The 14,367-nt window shown below is 38.2% G+C and overlaps 1 protein-coding gene across 3 annotated transcripts in view; it reads left to right on the top strand.

Moving 5' to 3' along the window:
• Positions 1-14,367, top strand: part of VRK1 (VRK serine/threonine kinase 1) — an 81,868-nt gene that overhangs the window by 16,847 nt on the left and 50,654 nt on the right. For 2 of the 3 annotated variants that reach the window (XM_068550698.1, XM_068550620.1), the window contains exon 2: positions 8,476-8,563. The exons of the other annotated variant lie outside the window; for it this stretch is intronic. In XM_068550698.1, coding sequence (XP_068406799.1) covers position 8,563 — 1 coding nt within the window. In that variant the 5' untranslated portion in view covers positions 8,476-8,562. The remainder of the gene's footprint in view (positions 1-8,475; positions 8,564-14,367) is intronic. 3 annotated transcript variants of the gene reach the window in all.

Here is a 14,367-nt window from a genome sequence, read left to right as displayed (position 1 = left end):
GTGCTAAATGTTATAAAAAATATTAGCAATATAGTTCAAAATTTCTAATTTTAGAAAAGTTCCTGTAATTGCTTTACATAAAGAAGTGTTCCGGGACTTCCCTGGTGGCGCAGTGGTTAAGAATCTGCCTGCCAGTGCAGGGGACACGGGTTTGAACCCTGGTCCGGGAAGATCCCACATGCCGCGGAGCAACTAAGCCTGTGCGCCACAACTACTGAGCCTGCGCTCTAGAGCCTGCAGGCCACAACTACTGAGCCCGCGTGCCACAACTACTGAAGCCCGTGTGCCTAGAGCCCGTGCTCCGCAACAAGAGAAGCCACTGCAATGAGAGGCCCATGCACTGCAACAAAGAGTAGCCCCCGCTCACTACAACTAGAGAAAGCCCGCACGCAGCTACAAAGACCCAGCGCAGCCAAAAATAAATAATAAATAAATTTAATTAAAAAAAAAAAAAGCGTTCCTTTTATCTCTTTTTGTAGGGCTTATGGGTCAAGGAGCCAGGCACCCACCTCCCTTTGAGGTCGGCATCTTCAAGCTTGTTCTTCTCTTAGATTTGATGCCTTTGCCTGGGCAGAGCAGGAAGTTTTCTAAATATTACTGTAGTGTCTTCTTCATGGTTGGTTCGTGGAGACCTGTTAGGACTCCATGGATGGATCTTTTAATCACTGCATCAAAAGTCAGAAGAAGTGCACAGCAAAAACTTCATGAAATCGTTCCTTTTTGGGGGGAAGTGGTGGCAGTGAGGTATCTTGGGACTGTGTTTGAAATTGTACCATACTACGTGTTCTCAGTTAAAAATTAATTCTGCAGTTAGTCTTCCTCTTTTAGAACGTTTGGAAATCATTTAAAGGAAATAAAAGTTGAAGAAGTACATTTGATACTGTATTTTAAACATTTTATTCACTATACCAAAACTTTTTATAATCTAATGTTAATCATTTTTTTAATACAAGTTTAAAAAATCTGACTAGGAAGAAATTTTTCTCCTGTGAAGATATCTACTGTATTTTTCCAAGTTAGAAGTTTGAGTCTTCACCTAGTTCTTTCCAGCTTAGGTGTGAAAACATGACTAGTGTGACAATTGCTTCTAAAGATTGTATCACAGTTTGAGTTTAGCTTAATGTTTTTCAGAAATAAATCTATGAATTGATGGGATCATTATCTCTGGAGGTTCACTTCTAAATTCTCATGGTTTGTTGTGTTACATTTGACTCTGATTTTGTTAGTGTTACTAAGGGTACCATACAGCTGTGAATATTTTTCATACTTTTATTGATATGCCTGGTTCTCTGAGTGAAACCAGGGGACTGATTGGGTGTCCCTAACAGAACTCAGAGTTAACCTTCCTGTGTCTCAGTTGTTTGTGTTAAATGGTATTGGTAGTAACTCTACTTTTATTCCTGTGGTCATCCTTATAGTTCTGTCTCAACTGTAGGATTTGTGGGGACAAAATGAAGTAAATATGTGAAGAAGGCCCTGTGTATTGTTGCGAAGTGGCTATATAAACTCAAGATTCTGTATTTTATTTTTCATATGATTTCTTAGCACTGATCCAATGCATTAATCAACTTCTGATTAGCTGGCTCATTTGTAAGAGGACCGTCCTTAGATGTATTGCTTTCAAATTGTTCACAATGTAATTTAGCAAAAGAGGCGATGAAGTTCTTTATTGACTGATTATCTCCTATTTGATTTTATTCTTTGACTTACTGTAGATTGGCAGGAAGCCATTTACACCAAAATATGTAATTACTTCTTTTTTTAAAAAATTTATTTATTTAATTAATTTATTTTTGGCTGCGTTGGGTCTCCGTTGCCGCACGCAGGCTTTTCTCTAGTTGCGGCGAGCGGGGGCTACTGTACGTTGCGGTGTGCAGGCTTCTCATTGCAGTGGCTTCTCTTGTTGCAGAGCACGGGCTCTAGGCACGCGGGCTTCAGTAGTTGTGGCTCGCGGGCTCTAGAGTGCAGGCTCAGTAGTTGTGGCACACGGACTTAGTTGCTCCGTGGCGAGTGGGATCTTCCCGGACCAGGGCTCGAACCCATGTCCCCTGCATTGGCAGGTGGATTCTTAACCACTGTGCCACCAGGGAAGCCCTGTAATTACTTCTTATTTTCAAATAAGTTTGAAATATGAATAAATGTTTTTGGCCTGGGATATGATGGGATGGGAAAAGGGTGTTTTTTTGGGGGGATCCTTCTGAATTGTTCATTCACTATTTTATATTTTTTACCCAACTTCTAAAATCCTCTAATACAATAGAGTTGTATGTAATAGAGCCCTTACATTGAAAATGAATGACTTAATGAAGAAAGGAAGATGTACCAGCATACAGTTGGCCTCTATACCTGTGGGTTCTGCATCCACAGGTTCAATCAACTGTGAATTCAGCTAACTGCAGATCAAAAATACTTGAGAAAAAATTTCCAGAAAATTCCAAAAAGCAAAACTTGTATTTGCCACATGGACAGTTATTTACATAGCATTTACATTGTGTTAGGTATTATAAGTAATCTAGTTAGGATTTAAAGTATGTAGAAGGATGTGCGTAGAATATGTGCAAATACTCTGCCATTTTATATAAGGGACTTGAGTGGATTTTGGTATCCAAGGGGGTCTAGGAACCAGTCCCCTGAGGATACTGAGGGATGACTGTATCTAGACCAGTGGTCCAGGCTGTGCATCACAACCCCCTGTGCAGGATTAAAATAGAAGATGCTGGGGCTCTTGTGGAGTAGGGCCTTGACTGTTTCAGCGTTCCGCTGGTAACCGTGATGTATAGCCAGGATCGAGAGTTACTGCCTCTGACAATGCGTAGTTATGTAATCGAGTTTATACTTTTGCTCTGAACTTCCAGGCACTCACTGAAAAAGGGGAAACAGGAGTTTCATAGCTCTTAATATCTTAAAAACTTGCATCACAGGAAGAGGCACTTTTTTCCCACCCTGAAACAAATAGAGTTGATGCGTACAACCGCTCACTGTCTTTAATAAATAGTTTTATCAGAGGATTCAGAAACATTCTTTACCTGGAGGGCTTTTTATTGACCCTTGTTTGAAGCTGATGGTATAATATTAAATCATAACTGTGTGATGGTGTTTTTGCATGAAGCTAAGTGCAGCTTCTTGAAGCCAAAGGTTGCGTTTTGTTTGTGTTTGTATTTCCAGTCCCTAGCACAGTTTCCAGCACATATTCTGGAGGTGTTTTATAAATGCCTTTGGAATAAATGAGTTCAAATGTTTAATTTCCTGGTGAACTAAATTGCCATAAAGATAGAACTTAGAAAATCTAGAATATGAGATGATCAGCATGTTTCCTAGACCATCTGTCACTAATATTGATTGTTTCTACTTGGCACTGTAGACTTGTTTTTCTGGGGGTGAGTAGCTTGTGTAAAGTTAAAAAACGTTTAAAAAACCTCTTATGTTCTTCTGTACTCCTCTCTTTAGCGGCTTAAAATCAGTTCAGTTTGTAAAAAATTGACATCCTTACTATTCAGTAAGGATGAATGCAGTCAGCGGTTATTCCAGTAGCAACACCATTGTAATAACTGGTAGCTGTTTCTGCCTTGCCCCCTTCCAGTCTGTTTGACGCATCAACCAGAGTGATCCTTTGAAAACCTAAGTTAGAGCATGCCACTTCTCTGCTCCAAACCTTCCCACGATTTCCCATCTCACTTAGATTCAAAGTCAGTGTCCTTACAGGGGCCTGCATGTTGGACGTGCTGGCCACACCTTGCCCTTTTATGTCTCTGACACCAGCTAGTGTTCTCCCCGGGCTCATTCTCTGCCAGATGCACCAGCCACCTTGCTGCTCCTAGGACAGGCTGGGCATGTCCTGGCCTTAGGCCTTTGCACTTGCTGCTGCCTCAGTGTGGGGTGCTCTTCCTCTAGATCACTGCATGGCTGACTTCACTCACTTTATTTACACGTCTTTGCTTAACTGTCACTTTCTTGTGAGGCTTTACCAGATCATCTTTTCGGTTTCATCTCTGCCCCCCCACCCTTGTCCCTGCTTTATTATTTTTTTCCTTTAGCACTTATTACCATTGGACGTAGCTCATGTTTTAATTTTGAAAAAAATTATCTGTCTCTCCTAAACAAAGTATTAGCTCAACGAGGGCAGAGATTTTTGTCTGATTTGTTCACTGCTTTATTCCCATCTTCTAGACAGTTCCTGGCACAGAGTATGTGCTCAATAAATATTTGTTGAGTAAATGAATTAATGAAGCGGACACTGTGAATTGTAATAATATAGAATTCTGTGGGATTGAGTATTATTTTTATTTTAAATTTAAAAGGAGGCATAGAATGGTAAAAGTTTTATATTTCTTGTCAAAAAGTTGCAACCATCTAATCTAGTAGCACTACCAAATAACTTAAAGTTAAAGGGAGAACAGGGCCTAGTCCTATCCTGTACTTGTGAGAAATGGAAGTTGATCCATTATAAAACCATTCCTACCTTGAGGTGACTTTAGTGACAGTGGCACTTAAGATTTTGGTAATCATGATATCAAGTTTAACCTATAGATGAAATGGATTTTGAGGATGGAATAATACACGTTAGCCAGAAATATAAAAAAAAGTAAAAATTTTGGTGAGAAATTGGTCAGTGGGAGAATTCTTCTTGAGTGTTCAGAGTATGATTTTCATTTTGATTCATTTTGACTTCATTTTGATTCATTTGAAGGACTGTGAATTAAAATGCAAGTATAAACCCGTTCCAAATATTATCTTTACCCTTTTGCCAAAGTCAGAGTCCTTATGGTGGCTCCCGGGGCTCCACTTGATCTGTTGCTCCCGTGTTCCCTCTCTGACTTCTCCTCCTTCTTTCCCCTTGCTCAGTCCACACCAGTCACACCGGCATCCTTACTCTTCTCTGGTTGCGGGGCACGCTCCTAACTGAGGGTCTTTGCACCACTCATCCCTCTGCCTAGGATATCTGCCCCAGATACTCACGTGGCCTCCTTCCCATCTTTGCTCAGATCTCACCTCCTCAGTGGGGCTGACCATGACCTCTCCGTTAATACTGCATGCTGCCCCCGGTCACCTTGCACTCCCCATCCTCTATCCCCTCCCCCTAACCTGCTCTACTTTCTTCTTTTTTGAAACATAGCATCTACATTCTCTAAAATATTACCCATTCGCTGAAACTTACCCATTATGTTAGCTTTTATTATCTGTCTCTTTCTTCTAGAATATAAGTGTCAAAAGGTAGGACCTTTGTTTTGTTCCTTGAAGTATAGCTAGTGCCTAGAACAAGTGCTTGGCCTGTGGCAGATTATCAATAAATGTTTGCTGAGTGAATGAATGAACAAATCATTACTCTTCTTCATAAGTTCACATAATTCACAGTTAACCTTTATTTACTGCTGTGAAAACAAGTAGCTTTATGTAATTAGCATGTATAAGAACAATCTTTGAAATAATACCACTTGTATTTGTACCTCCATGTTATAACATGAGTCAGAATTTCCTTCCTTTTTAAGGTGCATAATACTGTGTTGTACATCTGTACCACATTTTGTTTATCCATTTACCCGTGGGCGGACACCTAGGTTGCTTCCACATTTTGGTGGTTGTGAATAGTGCTGCTCTAAACATGGGTGTGCACATATCTCTTCGACACTCAACTCTTTTCAGATCTGTTAGCTTAAAGGAATATTCCTATCAATCAGTTATATTTTCTGTATATGCCTCCATCTTAATTTTAAAGCTATTAATTTTATTTCCAGAGGTCTTAATTTTATTTAATGGCATGTTTTTCTTTTATGTAATTTATTCTTATAGAATGTGTATTTTGATGTATTTGGTGTAAGACCATGTACGATGGTCTGCATTTTTAGCATGATACAATCCTGGAAAACTATACATCAAAAAGTGGGACAAAATCCTTGAAAGAACGAGCTGTTACTCACTGTTGTGTCTCCCAAAATACCTAGACTGTGAGTGGCCGGAAACAGTAGAGTGAAAACCAGTGGAGTGTTGTATTGTGAAAGCAAAAGGAAGAGAATGTTTCAAGAAGGAAAGAATTAACAACAGTGTTGAGCACTGCTGGGAAATGAGCGGAGCCAATGAGATGATTCGTCAGGTTGTCGGGTTTAGTGCCCTGAGCAAGAGTAGTTTGAGTGGACCTGTGAAAGGAGAGTCCAGATGGAGTGAGTTGTGGGGAGTTTTGCTTGAAAGGACGCGTTCATAAGTACAGCTTTGGTACTGAAAGGGAGAAGAAAGTTAGGATGATAGTGGAGGGGGATTAAAAAACATTTTTTTTTTTTTTCCAATGGGCAAGCCATGAGCATATTTAAAAGCTGATGGGAAGGATCTAGTTGAGGGAGATGTTGAATATTTGACAGAGGGGTTAATTAATAGTTTATGTCAGGACGTTGCGGGGGATGGGATGCAGGTGAAGAAGGAGCTGATGTTTGATGGAGGAGGGGGGCTTCCCTAAACTGTGATCACAGAAGGAGGATAGAATGGATGTAAAGTTAGGCCTGAAGTGGGTGCAGGTGGTTTGTAGGTTTGAGTCTTGGAAAGATAAAAGGAATTCCCACTTGAAGTTTGTGGCTTTTTTCTCTAAAACAGCAGATGAGGTCATCTGTTGAGAGTTATGAGTTAGGAGGGGGAATTACAGTTTTGAGGAGAATAAATAGGGTTCAACATGGATTTCAATTGCTGGGCTTTTAAAAGGAATGGCATTATATATTAAGGATAAAGTTAGATGTCAGGTACTTGAGGAAAAGAAACTTAACCTTTCTGCTGTATAATTTTACGCATTTATTGAAATCCTACCAAGTGCAGTGTATTGTAAGACAGCTCTCTTACCTAGTGAGCTCATAAACTTACAGGGAACATTTATCAAATGCAATAAGAGGTAAGAACAGTGGTGAAGCTTCAGAGGTCATACCTGACTGCAGAAGAGCTAGATCTTACCTTTGGTAGTGTATATATGTCCATGCCACTCTCTCACTTTGTCCCAGCTTACCCTTCCCTCTCCCCGTATCCTCAAGTCCATTCTCTAGTAGGTCTGCACCTTTATTCCCGTCTTGCCCCTAGGTTCTTCATGAGCATTTTTTTTTGGGAAGCAGCCGCATAGCACAGGGAGATCAGCTCGGTGCTTTGTGACCACCTAGAGGGGTGGGATAGGGAGGGTGGGAGGGAGGGAGATGCAAGAGGGAAGAGATATGGGGATATATGTATATGTATAACTGATTCACTTTGTTATAAAGCAGAAACTAACACCATTGTAAAGCAATTATACTCCAATAAAGATGTTAAAAAAAAAAAGAGAGAGAAGAGCTAGATCTTTGCATATGGAAAAGATTTCACCAAGTGTAGATAGGGGAGGGTGAGAAAGTGCTTTCTACTACAAAGAGTGCAGCTGAGAATATGCTGGTACCATGTTAATGGCATGGTGAAAATTATCCTTGAATCACTGTGTCTCTATACAGTTTTAAAACATCAGAGAAGCTTATGACTTTAAAGAAAATTTCATAAAAAACCTATATGACCCCCTCAAAGGAACTTATGTGCATACCTGTTTTAGGGAAAATTTATGACTAGTCATCCAGTATGTGACAGGATTATACAGCATTGTAATTTCCCAGTTTGGGTATGATGAATTCATAGAGCTCATTAAGTGTAAGTGGCATTATTTGATTCATTCAAGCTTTTTTCTCTCCTCAGCAGAAGATTAAAAAAAAATATTCCAAACTTGAATCCAGGACTTGGAAAATGCCAGTTGTCTAAATACAGTACCATATTGTGATAAATATAGCTATTGGAATTTTAAGACTCTTTTCACAAAACTTTTAATATTCAGAACAGAACTTTTTTTGGAATGTTATCTGAAAAACAGAGGACCATTTTATTACCAGAGCTGACTATTAATTAGGGTATTGTTTCAGATATAAAAGTTGATCTGCCACTGAAATTCTATTTGAATATGTATAGTTCCAAGCTTGCTTTGTGTATTTAATAACTTCAGTACCATAATTACTCTGTTTACAATTAAATTTTGGTGAATATGCTAATATGGGATATACCAGCGAGTGATTTCAGTAAAGGGCAGTGTTGATTTGCATTTTCATGTGCTTTTCACTTGCATCTGAATTTCATTTAATATCAGTGGGAAAAGAAGTGGTCAGTTTATGTAATGGTCAGTGACGGTAAACTTTCTTTTGCTTGAAATCTCTCTGTTGGATTGGCCGTCATAACCTGCTTTGCTCCAGGTGGGCAGAAATTATGCAGAAAGATTTAATTTGGTAGAGGTTTGTGCCCCCCATTTTATTCTTTAATAGAAACCTTAATGTAGGTATTGGTTTCATTATTAGGAGAAACCTATAATGTACTAAAGCAATTGTTTAATTCCAGTGAGTATTTTAAGTTCTTTACTGAGGTAAATGTTTATGGTCATGTTATTTATTACAGTTTTTGAGCAAGGACTTCTGGTTTTAAATAATTCTCCTTTCTTCTTTTCAGAAATCCTCTGAAAAGGAACAAGGAGATTGAGACACATCGATTTCATATTCTCTGAAACTCGGAGACTTCTTTTACTCTGAACCAGAAAGTAAGAGGGGCTGCCAAGTGCAGTGAAGGTCAGATAGGGTTGTGGGAGGATGCTGAAAGGTGGCCCTCTCAGGTCTGAGACCCATCTCAGACAAAACTGGCAGAGTAGCGTTCTCCAAAGGAAGTGGCCCACCCCGAGGGGCACAACCAGTGGCCTTTGTTGGGAAGAACAGGAATGGGTGTTGGCAGAAAAGGGCCCTAGGACACTTGATGGCATGATGAAATGTTCTGTATCTTGATCAGGGTGGTTGGTGCTCAAGTGTGTATGCATGTGCAAACATTTGTCAACCTGTGTATACATTTGTGCAGGTTATCAATTTATTGCTTCTCAACTCCAAATACACTTTTTTTTGATCTGTTGGTAATACTTGAACTAGACCCTGTAAACATGTTTTCCTCTCCGGCACAAGGTTAGGTTAGTCAGTAGAGGGTGAGGGACAGACACTGCCAGGCAGAGTGGGGAAGGGGCTTCTCTTGCTGTTGTAGCGTGCTTTTTTTCTCTCTCTCTCTCTTAAGGTATGGATGCCAGCGTGCTTACTCTCTGTGACTTTTCTTTAGTACCCTGGAAGGCAGTATCTTGCTTCCACCAGGACCCCGGCGGGTGGATTCCTGTGGACCAGCTGGCACCCCAGAGAACTCTGCCACCCGGTGGGCTGTAGCCACAGCCTTTCCAGTGAAGAGTTCATTTCTGTGTTCTCTCCCTTAACCTTGTAGATAGTATCTGCTCCCTGCCTTTTCTATTCCTTAGAGTTCTCTTTTACCCCTTTTAATAGTCAACCACCTTTTAGAAATTAATAGTTTTTTATATTAAGTGTTCTTGTTTAAGTTACTTGTGCATTTTTTTTTTTCTCCTGATTGGACCCTGTTACAACACTTAAGGTTTGTGTAATTTACTGTGTTAATTTTACATAAATGAAGAAATAGAATGAAATAAATCATAAGTGACGTGAACATACAGTTTAGATATCACCCAGACTGGGGTATGGAACATGACCAGATCCCCAGAAACCTTCTTCTTCCAACTCATAGTCATTTCCTCCCCCCAGTGGTTTCTGCTATTTGACTGCTGTTGTCACAGATTAGTGCAATGGAATCTCGAATGTCTCTCGTCTTGTGTCTGGCTTCTTTTTTCAACATAGCATTGGGAGGTTCATCTATTTTATTATGTCCATTTTCCTGTTGATGGACATGGGGGTTTCCAGTGTTTCGCTATTTTGAGTAAAGCTGCTGTTAATCCTTTTGGTGGACATGTTTTCATTTCTCTCAGGTATGTACATAGAAGAGGAATTGTTGGGTCAGGTAGCAGCTACTGCAAAACAGATTTTCAGAATGGCTGAAACATTGGCCCATGTATGAGAACTCCATTTGCTCCACATCCTTACCAACACTCAGTATTGTCAGGCTTTCAGAGTTGAGATATTCACAACTTTTAAGGAATAGGTAATTCAAATGCTGTTTAAACTCTTTATATTGTGGTAAGAGAAGAAAAACTTCAGAAGTGTTTTTATGAAGTGAGCATAATATTGATATCAAAACAAATAAATATGTTAGAAAAAAGAAAACTACAGACCAGTCTTACTTATGAATATCAATTTTATTCCTAAATAAAATATTAGTAAATAGAATCCAGCAGCACACTCTAAGAATCATAACCTTAATCAGGTAGTATGTTTTTTTAAAGGGTGGTTATCATGTTAAATTGCCCTGCATAACTATGTGGTGTTCCAGCTGCATTTGTTTAAGTCTTTTGTGTCTCTCTACATTTTAAAAGATGAGTTATTGACCAAGTGCTTATTTATTAATCCACTGCCATTGCCACCCCCTTGCATCCAGCAGAAGCCAGCCTCAGAGCACTGACACGGCTGTCGGTTGTCCGTGGCCAGCCTAAGATTGTAGGGCTGGCAGAAGGGAGGCCTCCGCATCTTTTTTCCGCAAGAAGCCACTTGTGGAAAGGGAGGAAGGGAGTTTCATTTAGGGGCATTTTAAAGAAAATTTTGTGTTGTAGCGGCCCCTTTCTACCAGAGCAGCAGAGTATATTTCAGTGACTTCTTCACATTCATGTGGAGTAGATAGAAGTGTGAGGGAAGTTTTAACCCAAGCATAAAGTTAGTTTCAAATAGTAATTAGTAAACCAACATTCCATTCCATTCCAAAGAAAGGTAATCTAGGACCTACATTGTAACAGTTTATATGAACTTTTTCTGTACTTAGTTTACTTGGGTTGGTTTGATATATTTCAGTTCCTCAAACACTTGTGGATCTCCCTAATGTGTATGGAAGGCTGACTAAAAGGGAAAAAAAAAACCTGGATTCCGACCTCATATCTTATACCAATATAAGTGTAGACAGATAAAAAATTTACCAAGAAATTTTATGAAACCGTAAAATAACTAAAGGAAAACATGGAGATGTTTGAAAAAAGAAATTTGACTGGGAGAGGTCTTTCTAAGGATGACATAAAACCCCAAAGCTAAAAATAAACAGTATTAAAAGATAAATAAATTGGAAAAAGTATTTGCAATGTAAAGAGCTAATTTGTTTAATATATATAGAATATATAAGAAGTGCCTATAAATAAAAAAGCAAAAGGCTACTAATAGTTCACAGGAAATGAAGTACAGATTTTACTTTGGAGACTTTCTTTTTTTTTTGGATGTGTGTGATTGGACAAGCTCATGGAGTATGAAAAGATTTCCAATTTTGATCCTTTGGGGATTGTTAATTATAGGAGCAGTAATTTTTTAATGTTTAAAAACCATAAAGTATTTCACAGTACAGAAAATCTTATTAAGCAAATATAGACTGAATGAATTAGAAGGTACTTTTATAACCATCACCTATGTCAAGAGATATTACTGAACCCACCATGTGCCCCATCCTAATCACAACTTTCTTATGCTCCCCCAAAGTAAGTTCTAGCTTTTATGGTAATCGTTTTCTTTTCTTTATAGTTTTAGCACTCACATGTGCATCCCTAAACACTGTGGTTTAGATTTGCCAGATTTTGTTAGATATGTTGTTTTAAGTGTTTTAAAATCTAGTTTTCTTCTCCCTCATCTCTTCTTTTTCCCCCTTTATTTGTTGAAGAAATGGTGTTATATGCACTGTAGTGCTTCCCACAGTTAGGAGTTTGCTGATTACATTCCTGTGTCACAGTTTATCATGTTCTTCTGTTCCCTTCATATCCTGTGAATTGATAGGCTAAATCAGATTCAGGATCCGTTTATTTTTTATTTCTTATTTCGCAGGATAACTTTTTGGGTAGTGGCGTGTTTTTTTATCAGGAGGCATATAATGTCTGGATATCTCATATTTTGATGTTAGTAGCTATCGTTGCTCAATGTCTGGATCCATTAATGCATTAGGAGGTGGAATTAGCATTAAGCTAAAACCATTCTTACTCACTTATTAGCTGAAATTTTTCTATAAGGAGAAATTTCTCTTCATCTTCTGTTTGGTTACCCAGTGGTACAATTCATGTAAGAAAGAAAGGACAGATGCTGGATTCTTTCCCTTTATTTACCGGTTTTCAAAATTGAGCGGTTTCCTGTTATCCTCTAGAGGTGACCACTTAAGTTTTCTTACTATTATGAACTCTTGGATTTACCCACTTTGTGTGTTTCAGTCCATTATGGTTATATTTATTGACTCAAATTGGCTCATCTTTGGTAGTGGGAACATCTTTCAAGTTGACTCCTTAGACATATTTGACGTAACTCTAGTAGTTTTTGATAGCTTCCTTGACATCTAGAAATGACGAGGTGTTCCAGGTTTATCTTGTACATTTCCAGCTCCAGACCTGGAATCAGTCGTTTCTTCAAGGAACCTGGTTTCTTTTAACAGGAAATGGTATTTCAGGAATACCGTTTGGGTACTAGGGATGCTCATTGCTACTGGGTTGTTTATTGCTTCTAAGCTTTTTTTTGTGAATGGGGCTAGGAAATACAAAGGGGTGTGTGTGTATGTATATATATTCTTTCTGTAAAAGATAAAGTACCTTCTGAATTAAAGAAATACTTCCAAATATAATCCTACCTCTTCTTTCAGCTGCATCCTTTTTCTTCCATATCTGAATCCTGATTTTTAAGGACACAGTGATGATAGAATTAAAACATCACATAATTATTCATTTGCATTATTCCACATCTGTGACCACAATAGCTGTAGTTAACAAAACTAAGTATCACCACAATATGATTACTGGAAAGTTGATTTTTTTTTTTGCATGTTTTCCCATTTTTTGCGATTGTACTGTGTCCACATTGTCAGAACATATACCCATTATCTATTCTAGCCTCTCCTTTATAACCCTTGTTGAAACTCAGTTCTACAAATAAGTATCTATTTACTGCTCTCTGTCAGTTCTTATAGTGGCTTTTCTTTAGTCATTTTAGATATCTGAGGCTTGTTCTCTAGTAGATTCTTATTCCCTTTTCCCTTTTCCATGTTGATAACACTTTGAAGTCTTTAGATTTGAAATTTAACTGAGTGTAGACTCTTTGGTTCAGGTTTTCTTTCCTTGAGTCTTAAATATGTTACTTCCTTTTTTTTTCTGGCATAAAATATTGCTGTCAAAGTGATGACAATATGATTTTACTTTCCTTACAAACTATCTTTTTTTGGCCTGCATGCACAAAGAATATTTTCTTTTACTATTAAGTTCAGTGATTTTACTAGACTAGGCTGTGTCTCAGTGTTGGTCATTCTGGGTTGATTAGTATGTGGTGTGATCTTTCACTTTGGGGTTTCACTTTTTTTAAGTTCAGGAAAGTCTTCTTGAATTAAAGCATTTAAACTGTCTTAATAAGGAAGACAGTTCCTTCTTACAATAAGGAAATCATCAAATAGGAGATTACTCTGATGATTTGATAAAGCTAGATAAAATTTAGAAGGCATTCATTTTAGTATTTGGAAGTACTGTGTGCCTTAGTTATTTCTTTTACTCAATCTACTGTAGCTTTAAAAGTCACCTTTTTTGGTGTTTTGAGTCTGGGCTGTCATGGTTACAACTGAAATTCCATTCAGGAAAGTTTTATAATGATTACAAACATTAAGAGAATTAGTTGATATGAAGAAATAACGGACACATTCATTTTGAAGATTCTTTTGTTAACTTAGAGAAGATTTAGACAATGAAGATGCATCAGTATTCTGTAGGAAAAAGTTAAATTTAAAAATCCCCAATAAATTAATAAAGAGCATTTGCGTAAATGGAGTTTGTGTATGTGGAGTGATATGGGTGGATATTTGCTTAAAAAATTTCCAATCTAATGTAGTATGTATGTATTTAGAATATCTAGGCTCAAAACCAAACTACTTATGTAAATTGTCGGATTTTAACAGACATCTTTCAGCTGAATAGCCATTTCAAATGTTGCTGGCTACCTTACAACTCTTATCACCCTCTTTACTGTATCTCTAATACAGTTTTAGGGAACTATAGGATCCTAAAAACTATTTGTTTTAAATCTTTTTCAATTAATAGATTAATCTGAGAGTTTGAAATCACACACACCACACACACACACAGTCTGGTTCATGCTTTCTTTTCTTCAGTCTTAAGTGTGTTACTTTTTTTTCTGGGCCACTGAGTTCATACCCTTGCCCAAGAACTTGGCCCTTACTCTACAGCTTGCTAGCCTTGCTGGCCACCATTCCTCACCCACCCTTCCTTCACTCAGTGAAGTAAGTTATGTCTAAGGGCACTTAAAGCCCAGAGAGAAGTGACTTGATCAAGATAACCCAAAACTGGCCTCACACCTACACTCGAATCTAGGTCTTTTCATTATAGTCCTGTGCTCTTTT

This window comes from Eschrichtius robustus, chromosome 1 (assembly GCF_028021215.1).
Source record: "Eschrichtius robustus isolate mEscRob2 chromosome 1, mEscRob2.pri, whole genome shotgun sequence".
Lineage (NCBI taxonomy): Eukaryota > Metazoa > Chordata > Mammalia > Artiodactyla > Eschrichtiidae > Eschrichtius > Eschrichtius robustus.
This window is presented reverse-complemented; position numbering and strand designations above follow the sequence as displayed.